General features: G+C 45.4%; 2 protein-coding genes across 2 annotated transcripts in view; both read right to left on the reverse strand.

The window, feature by feature from the left end:
- tcaim (T cell activation inhibitor, mitochondrial) overlaps positions 1 to 396 on the reverse strand; it is a 5,945-nt gene extending 5,549 nt beyond the window's left edge. The window contains exon 1 of the mRNA XM_034873940.1: positions 93 to 396. Within this exon, the coding sequence (XP_034729831.1) occupies positions 93 to 127 (35 nt within the window). The 5' untranslated portion in view covers positions 128 to 396. The remainder of the gene's footprint in view (positions 1 to 92) is intronic.
- A 2,341-nt stretch (positions 397 to 2,737) lies between these two features.
- gpd1l (glycerol-3-phosphate dehydrogenase 1 like) lies at positions 2,738 to 9,795 on the reverse strand. The gene is made up of 8 exons (XM_034874760.1): positions 9,549 to 9,795; positions 8,864 to 9,038; positions 8,282 to 8,422; positions 7,303 to 7,441; positions 6,063 to 6,175; positions 4,737 to 4,973; positions 4,131 to 4,237; positions 2,738 to 2,902 (listed from the first exon to the last, which is right to left on the reverse strand). Exons 1-8 carry the CDS (start codon positions 9,590 to 9,592, stop codon positions 2,806 to 2,808), a joined length of 1,053 nt encoding a protein of 350 aa, XP_034730651.1. The 5' UTR covers positions 9,593 to 9,795; the 3' UTR covers positions 2,738 to 2,805.
- Positions 9,796 to 10,152: the final 357 nt, after the last annotated feature.

Here is a 10,152-nt window from a genome sequence, read left to right on the forward strand (position 1 = left end):
CCTGCTGGTACCTGAACTACACCCACAGCCCTGTCCCACAGCCTGCTGGTACCTGAACTACACCCACAGCCCTGTCCCTCAGCCGCAGGTACCTGAAGGTGGTTCTCAGCAGGCAGCTGACAGACATTCTGCTGCTGATTGTCGGTCAGCAGGAGCGTTACATCATGGTCTCTGCAGCTGGGCCAGCAGCAGCAGCCCGGCGGGTCCCCGAAGTGTCCTCACACAGTGTCCCCAACAGTGTCCTCACAGCACCCAGCCACCCAGCAGGAGCTCCCTGAGCACACAGACAAACCCGATAGACACTCCTCAGATTACTGAGTCCAGCTTCTCAATGACAGACACACAACCAGGCTCCTGCTAGCTGCTTTACATACAGAAAGAGTTAGCGGGGGGAGGGGGGGGGTTGTTTGTGCGCGTGTGTGTGGAGGCTGTCACCCTGGCCCCCGCCAACACCCAGCCCGGTAACGGAGCCCGGCCGCCCTCACCGTAGCCCCACCAGCTTTACTTCTGTCAGTTGCTGTTGTCCTCCTCCTCCTTCTTCTTCTCTGGTTTCAATTGATGTGTTGCGTTAGCGCAGCTGACATGTCGCCACCTGGTGGACTGGAGTGTGGTAGCAGATTAGCAGCAAGACAAAAGGAATACTTCTCTATTATTCCTGTTACTGTAAAGAAGTTCTTTGGGAGATTGTGCACTATGCATGAAGCCATTTCCAGTGTTTAACACCATGCCCTTCATTAATTAGCCCTGCTATTAATTCCCTTCTTTCCTCATCATGCACCCATCCATACAGGCTTGGCAGGACCTGGCGTAGTCTGGTTCACTGCAGTGTGTTCCTTGTCTAGTTTAGAGAGATTGGTGTAATCCGGTATGAGCTGCTCTCTTACACCCACATGCTTCTGTACAGATGTCTTCCTGTGGGACTGTGGTCCCAGTATTCCTCCAGCTGGGGGTGTGTGTGTGTGTGTGTGTTCCTTAACGATATATAGGGCATGTTGTGCTGCAGCCCCACGTCTGTGGAATGCCCTCCCTGACACCTTGAGGGCACCACAATCCACTGAGTGTTTTAAAAAAGGTCTTACATTTCTTTTTAGCAAAGCTTTTGGTCTTGGACTTTGAGATCTATTGATGAAAAGTGCATTATAAATACAAGGTATTATTATTATTATTATTAAGGATGGTTTCAACCACTACCTGTTTAAATGATTGTTCAGCCAACATGCCATGAGTGGGCCCAGGTGCTGCCACAGGCCCGTCGTTTGATGACTTTGTAAAGATGTGATTTGAATCATCTGTGTTATATGGTTAAAGTATAAAGTACTACTGGCTTTACTCTTGGAACAACAACCATATGGGAAACGGAACTTCTAGATGACCATGACTGTCTTTGGAAGTTGGAAAAATTAAGTGATGTTTAGTATAAATATGCCATTTCAGATTATCAGAAACAAGAAATATTTATTTTGAAATTATTTTATAAGAACAGAACAATGTAGAACCAACCAAAATGTTGCATATATCAAAAGGTTTCAGCTTGCTTCAAAAATATCTTTTTCATGTTTAGCTCCTTCAGTCATGTCATAGCTTTGGATCATCTGCCCAAACTGGGTAAATAATCATATACATGTCCTACTCAGTCCCCATTGGAGTTTGCATGGACGTCTCTCTGACGTGGTCAACATCTTTATCCTAAACAGGAAAACCTCTCCACGTACAGCGGGAGCTGAACCCTGACAGAACTACTGTAGGACGGACTGGGCTGTAATGAGATAATAATGCCTTTATTTAATACACAGACCAAGTCACAAAGTCCTTACCAAGAGACAGATTTGTTGAAAAGAAGACCAATAACAGTAAACCAACAAGCCAATAAGATAGAAAATAACAATGGAAAAAAGACAACCAAACACTTTTAAGGGAAATGAAAGCTGCCAACTCATGAAAACCTGAGCCACAAGTTTCCCTGCAGAGAAACATTATTGGCTATGAAATTATCAGGAAAAAACAGTAAAATGCATCTATTTCTGTCACATTAGGTAACACAGTGGACCGCACAACACCGAAGCAGTGCAGCGAGAGAAGACCCCTGTTTGGTCCCGGATGAAGAGGGTATAGAGGCCCCCTTAGATCCCTCTCCCGAACACTAAGCTGAGTTTCCTCTTTAGCAGATAAGTTTCACACCGTAGGGTTAACTTTGACCGGTTTAAAGGCTTCTTGTTGGTCTGATTCCTGGGGAAGCTCTCGTTAAACCCCCCCACCCACCCACACACACACACACACACACCCCACACACACAGCTCTGTGCAGTCTTTAGGACTTACTACTACGCACAACATTTGGCAGTTTCAAGAGAGAAGCTCCTAGAAATAAGCCTGAGCTATTTAACACTGAGCTGCTGGTTTACCAAAGGCATCTTTAACATAACTTAACATTTCTACTGCTAGAAGTCTCAAGTTCCTAATGTTTTACCCAACACTACTGTAAGATTACCAACGTGTGAAAACAACTGTAACTGTTGTACAAAGACTGAAACAGATCTGTTACTAGGTGGAAGAGATGTGACTGAGGAGAAGATAGACAGAACATCCAGTCCCAGGCTGCTGATGGCTGCTCACGGGACCCACAGCTTACGTTTCAAACATTTGGTAAACCCCATAATTACAGAGTGCAGCAGTCCCAACATATGTAGAACACCGTCTTAGAACATCAATGATCTGTCTAGGGGTCAGTCTAGGAATCGGTTTGTTAGCATTGGCAGCTGATGTTGTTGGTGTGAACATGTTCAGCAGGGTGGACCCCTCCGACCAATCACAGGTGCTCCGGGTGGCTCTGCAGGCACGAGATCATCTGCTGGACCGGCTTCCCCTCAAAACAAATGTGATAGACGGCTGTGAACAGAGGGAACCTGCAGAGAAGACCCAGACTCAGACAGGACACTGGACACCATGAAGCATGCAGAGCCCCGGGGGATCAGAAGCGTCGCCGATGGACACGCCTCCGGAAGATGACATCACTGGGCCGCATGGAGGAAGCCCGACATATCTGTTCTTATGGGTAAGTTCATTCAGGAAGACTTCTATGCTTCCAATGTCTCTCTCTCTGTCTCTCTCCGCCTCTCTCTCTCCCAAACTAATCAGCTGAATGTGAGCATTAACTCTTTCAGTTAAACCAACCACATTGTTCCACAATCGCTGTGAGTTATGGCGTAGCTGAGCCATAGAGAGACAGGATCACTCTGGTAGTTACATTCTAACTTTAACCCTGTTCTGTTCTTTACTGCTGTCACTTATTTCAGGCAAAGGCTATTTGTTTTCACTCTTAAATTAAGTCTTTCCTGATGCAGCCTGTATGTGGTGGTGTGTGCCAGAGTATCTGTACACTGCCCCACACCTGTCCTCACACCTGTCCTCACACCTGGCCTCACACCTGGCCTCACACCTGGCCTCACACCTGGCCTCACACCTGGCCTCCCACAGTGTGTATGTGATCAAGCGGGTTCATTGTTCAGCATAGCTGGGTCAGAGCACATCTGGATGGTTCTTGACTTCTCTTATTTTTTCTCTTAACATCAAATGAAGAGACTGTTGCTGCTTTATTATGATAACTGGTCCTACTCTAATGAAGTAGAACCAGTTATCATATAATAATTACTATAATGCATTGGTCAACACAATTTCTCACAGGTGACATCCTAATCTTAGACAGAGTATCGGGTGTACAGTAGTCTATATCGACCTTAGATCTCTGCAGGGTAAATCCAGACAGCTAGCTAGACTCTCTGTCCAATCTGAGGACTATGGTTACCAGGTCCTCAGATCTCTGCAGGGTAAATCCAGACAGCTAGCTAGACTATCTGTCCAATCTGAGGACTATGGTTACCTGGTCCTCAGATCTCTGCAGGGTAAATCCAGACAGCTAGCTAGACTCTCTGTCCAATCTACGCTTTCTGTTGACGACTAAAACTACTTCTGAACGTCCACATGTTCCACCAGAACAACTTCCTTCCTGAGACTATTTAGCAGCGGGACCAGTCTAATCTGGATCAGCCGAGACCAGTCTAATCTGGATCAGTAGAGACCAGTCTAATCTGGATCAGTAAAGGGGTAAAGACACAGAGAGTGTGGGGTGCTCACTTGTCCAGCAGGCCCTTCTGCTGGAGGATGTGGTAAACCTCGGCGGAGGTAGCAGGACCCTGCAGCTTCTGCCCGTTGAGCATCTCCTTCTCCAGCTCCTCGATGCTCTGACAGACAGCAACATGTTTACGTTACATTCATTTCAAACTTTATTTAACTTCATTTAAAGTTCGCAATAAGATAAGATAAGATAAGATAAGATAAGATAAGATAAGATAATTTGTTTATTAGTCCCCAATGGGGAAATTACTGCACTACACTCTGTGTACACACTTTTTGTTAGTACTCACACGCAGGCCTGAAATACACACACATGCTCAGGACCTATACATGCACTATACATGGAGAGATGTCAGAGTGAGTGGGCTGCCAGCTGAACCAGCGCCCTGAGCGGTCGGGGGGGTACGGTGCCTTGCTCAAGAGCACCTGGCAGTGCCCAGGAGGTGAACTGGCATCTCTCCAGCCACCAATCCACGCTCCCAACTTTTTGGGTCCATACGGGGATTTGAACCAGTGACCCTCCGGTTCCCAACCCAACTCCCTATGGACTGAGCTACTGCCACCCCCCAAATAACTGAGTCCATCAGAGGCCGCGGTGTGACCCACCTTCCCCGTCTTACAGAAGGCCTCTGCCACTCGTCGATTGCGACCGCCATAGCACGTAGTGATGAGGTCGGCAACGCCGCAGCTCTCTAGAAAGGTTGCCGTAGAAACGGAGCCGTTCTTGGAGAAGAGTTTAGCGAAGGCTATCATCTCCATCAGCCCCAGACGGATCACCGCTGCCTTGGTGTTGTCACCGCACCGCAAGCCGTCGCAGAAGCCTGCACCCACTGCAACGATGTTCTGCTCCCAACACACACACACGCACACGCACACACACACACACACACACCTGAATGCATCAGCTGAACCAGGACTTGGAGGACATGAAGTTATTTCTTTGATCACAAGAGGGCAGAAAAGCTCACAAACTTCTTCAGAAACAGCTGTGACACTGTTTCTCCAGGTTTCACCAAGTCCAGTTTAAGACTTTTTCAACCATTATGAATGAAATGTAAGACCTTTATCACAACATCAACTACAGTAAGCCCTAAGTTCAGTATTTTCAAGCCAAGTATCTGTAAACTTGAACTTCCCCAGAGCTGAGGTATATAATATGCTTTATGTCCGTGGAACCATCTGAGAGAGGCTGGGGCCAGTAACAGGAAAGCTGATTGGCTGCACTGTAAGTAGCATGATGGTCTCATTTGTAGTCATAACGCAGCAACATTATATTAGGACTAGTGGGGAAAAGAACTACAACACCACAGAATACTAAAAAAGAGCATTAGAGGTAGAGTTAGGAAAATTAAGACCTGTTTCACATTATTTAAGACCTAGAGAACAATACTTCAGAAAATATAAGAAGTTTTAATACTGATGTTTTAGACATTTTAATACCCCACAGAAACGTGTTTATGGCCCAGGTGTGAGGGAACAGTCCCGTCTCCAGTTCCACTCTGATATGGTCCACCAACGCGGAGGAAAAGGTCTGGCTCCTAATTATGCTGAGAGGGGTTGTACTAGTCTGCTCCGGTTTGGGTCTGACACCACTCGGTCCCAGACGTTCTCATTTCCAGAGAAACAGTAAAACAGGTTTCTGACAGATTTGAGGAGAGTAACAAGTAATGCAGTAACATAACCTTGATACACCGTGTTAGGGACTCTGATTGGCTGTTTATCTAACAGTCTATCATGGGCTCAAGTTCCAAAGATTGATATGAATATTCATCTCTATGAACTAACAGAGAGCAGTTTGCTTAACCTTGACATGGGTTGCTCTTCCCAAACTACTGGCCTTGTAGATTTTTGTAAAGAGTCCAACACTGTCACACAATAACTAGAGATATGCCGCCCTGTCCTCAGCCTCATGTGAGTATGTGTGTGTGTCACCTTCAGAGCTCCACACAGCTCCACTGTGTCTGCATCATCAACCACCGTGATCCGGAAGTTAGGAGTCTGCAGCAGCTCTTTGAACAGCAGGCCGTTCTCCAGAATCCTACTGCCTGAACACACACACACACACACACACACACACACACACACACACAAACTCGGCTTCTGCTCTTTGTAAAATACACATCAAAGACAAAATATTACACATCCTCCTGTTTATTTATAACCCCTCTTCCTGAAATTCAAAGTTGGCTTTTTGCAGCCCAGGTTGAAAATTATATTATATATTATTATATATTATCCAGAACATCTCCTCTCAGAGCATGGCAACACTTAACTCTTCAACTTCCTGTGCTGAAAGAAGAATTAAGAGCCTTTACTTAAACAGACAAACATATTTGCTATGTAAAGATAAAATGGAGTGATGGATGAAGTCCCTGTGTGTGTGTGTGTGTGTGTGTGTGTGTGTGACAATCTGTTCTTTCATTAGCTGGTCTGGCTGCACATGCACGTTGGTGCACGTTGGTGCACGTTGGTGCACGTTGGTGTACCTTAGTCATATGGCTGTGAGGTATTAAGGAACCAGTGTATTTTTCAGTATTTCGAGTACGGCCCCTTTAAGAAAATTTAATGACCGATCAATCACCGATAAAAAATACTGCAACGCATTTAAAATTATTCTGATATAAAAGTATGTTAATATTATCATCAACATATTGTTAAAATATCTAAAGTACAAGCACTAATTAAGCATAATTACAACTTTCTTTCATACACACATCTTATTATAAAATTATTTTTACTGATGAAAACGTGTAAGTAGCATTCTAATGGCACAGATCATATGAACTACTTAGTATATTGTTGGTGAGGTTCATTTGTAACAATGTGTCGTATTTTATCAGCTGATCATAATCTTCTGCTGAGTGTAAAATATGTATCTGTAACAAAACTACCAACAAATCACTGTAGTGGAATAAACTGTAGTTCCTTCTAAGCGGGAGTGTACTCTGTTATATTTTTATAGTGTACTTAGATGTGATGTTACTTTCCACCATTTTAATGACACCTGTTTCTTTTACTTTTTACATTTTGATACCTTTATGACACTAGTTTAGAGTTTTGACTTATTTTCTGTTTTATGTACAGTACTTGAGAGCCAGACTGATACACCCAATGATTAATATCATCCAATCTAGATATTAGTATTTAGGCTCTAATGGGTTTCAAACCTTACCGATGGTGGTCTCACAGAACTTCTCCGCTGCCACTTCATTGGCGATGTTTGCTCCCATGAGGACGCTGACGTCGATCCCCATCTTCTCTCGGATGATGTCTGAGATCAGCTTCAGGCCCCCGGGGCCCTCATCTATACCCTGGCAACAGAGAGATACGGAGGGGGGGGGGGGTTATGTCACTCACACTCTTCATCCTAAAGTATTTACAGTAGAACCTGATGAGAGGAAGAACAGAATGTCTCATCCTTCCCACTTGTACCCCCCCCCTCAGCTACACTCAATGTGTGTAACAGGGCGGATGGTTGAAAGAGCACGTAACATGCATGCTGACTAAAGTTGGACAGACAATGTACTAGTGTGAAGACAGAGATGAGAGAAATATATTTTTAATAAATTGATGATTTTGTTTTGTACATTTATATTTGTTAAGAGGAGGCTTTTATTTTGAAGAGTTAGTTTCATTCCAAACTGTCAGCTAGGTAACAGCTGTGGCCTAGTTTCCTCCTGACTTCCTGCTCCGAGGGGAACTGAGGGTAAATACAGCCGGGTGTCTCTCTCAGTCCTGTGTGTGTGTGTGTGTGTGTTGTATTTTTACAGTGTATTATTAGTACTTGTACTTAGCTAAACGATCTGAATACTTCTTTCCTCACTGCCATCTGGTTCCATTTTTATTTTAAATATCCTCATCATGTTCCTAATGCCAGCCATGGTATCAACTCCAGACTTTTAATATGCTTTTATATGTCAATGTCCACACCTGTCCATGGAACAGTTTTCAAGCATATTGTTTTTTTGGTCTCTCAAAAAAGAGGAGGCAAGAAATAAATGGGCAGTCTTCCCAAACGTCGTCCAAGTTGAATGTTTAGGTGAACTAAACTAAAAAACTAAAACTAAAGTACCATGACTGACCCTGATCAACCGCGTCAGGGTCCAGACACATATGGACCTAAGTGTACGTATGAGAGGAAGCATGCTTACCTTTATGAGTGTGATTCCCCGGGCGTTGGTGGAGACACAGCCCACCATCTCGTCACAGAGGTTCCGGATGAACTGGTGAGGGACCACGAACACCAGCAGGTCCGCTCCCTCTGCAGCGTCCCGCAGCTTGGGGACAGCCACCTGCGGAGTAGACAAAGGACACACACAGATGGAAACTCAGCCCCAGCTGAAGGTTCTCAGTAAACTCTGATTTGGATCAACATCTGGGATCAAAAGTCAGATTTATCTAAGACTGCACCCTGCTGACCCAGGACCTGGGACCTCATGCAGATTCACACAGGACTAATAGTATCACATGATCTCTGTGTTTGGTGAAATATGGTAGGTCGTTTGCGGTGGAATGTTTACTTGACATATTAGAGACATGCAGATTGACACGGGATGAAGATCAGAGCAGACCTGTGTAATGGTCCCTACAGGTCCCCAGGTGAAACTAGTCCTGTGTGTGTATCGTCCATCCACCTGCTGTTTCAACAACCTTTCAATGTGTCTGTTTCAATAACTACATTAAAGGGAGTTGAACCGGAGTGTTAGCTCCCCGCCAGTCCTGCCGTCTCTCACCACGTTCTCTGGCAGCTTGTATCCCGGCAGGTACTCTACGTTCTCGTGCTCCGTGTTGATGATGTCAGTGAGCTTCCTGCCGTTGATGTTCTCTTCGTACACCCACATCTTCACGGTGGTGGCGAATCGCAGCGACCTGGCGTTGTTTCCAATGATCCTGGCGATGGCTGAGCCCCTGCGAGCAGAGGTCAGAGGTCAGCCTGCGTACACTCACCGTACACCCCAATCAGGCTCCAGCCGTCCCCGGGCAGCATCAAGCAGCTGCTTTCAGGCTCCCTCCTGCTGGTTATTCCACCGTTTCTTTATGGATCTTTATGTTCCTAAATATGTATTTTATGTCATTTGAGCTTGCCCTGTCAAAGTTGAATTTATGTCACGTGTGAAAAACAATAAAGTTGTTCCTATCTTAAATAAGAGAAACACGTCTCTGCACAGTGCAATACAACCCAACAAAGCTCTAAACAGGGACGCACGTGGCCCCACGGCCTGATGGGAGGGATCCCGGACAAGGAGCGGGATCAAAACCATTCTCCACTGAGAGGCTGTCCGCAGTCCGCTGTCCCCTGTCCGACAGATCCATCACACCCACTATGTACTAAACCATGAACAGGTTGCAACAGCGCATCCTGTCCTGTATCGTCCCCGTCCCCGTCCCCGTCCCCATCACCCCCCCCCCCCAGCTCACCAGTTTCCGGAGCCCACTATGCACACTCTGAGCGGGGCGGCCATGCTGAAGCTTCCGAGGACCGATCACAGAATCCAGACCGTACACGAGCTGCACCCGGATCGCGAGCTGGCCGGCTGCACAGTGAGCGTCTTCTGCTGATGACGTCACAGAACGCACAGCAGAAACGCCTGTTTGAAGTTGTAGTTTTTTGGGGTTGACGTCAAACGGCAGCCTGGCTCCAGATTACATAACAGGCTGACTGATTTATTACGTATAACATGATTAGTAGTGAGCAATGGTCATTATAACATATGATAGCTATATACTGATACAGATCATATAATACAAAGTTCTTTCATGTGAAGAGATGGAAGGCCTTTTAGTGGATGTAGGAGAAGATGCATTCAGGGTCCAGTCTGAGAGGAAAGCCTTTCAGCTGTAGGCTATAGGCTACATGCACATGTCAGACTTCCAGTTCTTGACTAGCATTCTTATAATATATTCTTAAATATGGCCTTCATGTGCAAAAGGCCACATTTTCCAGCCTGCATGCATATTTTTATATATACTTATTAGAAGTAGGCTATTCTATATTCTATTCTATATATATATATATATGCTA

Source organism: Etheostoma cragini, chromosome 6 (assembly GCF_013103735.1).
Source record: "Etheostoma cragini isolate CJK2018 chromosome 6, CSU_Ecrag_1.0, whole genome shotgun sequence".
NCBI classification, from domain to species: Eukaryota; Metazoa; Chordata; class Actinopteri; order Perciformes; family Percidae; genus Etheostoma; species Etheostoma cragini.

Bases quoted from the DNA above. Each gene is read 5' to 3' on its own strand.
- gpd1l (XM_034874760.1), bottom strand. From the start codon at position 9,592: ATGGCCGCCCCGCTCAGAGTGTGCATAGTGGGCTCCGGAAACTG. The intron at 8,423-8,863 runs GTGAGAGACGGC...TCTACTCCGCAG, and splicing joins ACAAGCTGCCAGAGAACGTG to GTGGCTGTCCCCAAGCTGCG. The intron at 7,442-8,281 runs GTAAGCATGCTT...CTCTGTTGCCAG, and splicing joins GGGGAATCACACTCATAAAG to GGTATAGATGAGGGCCCCGG.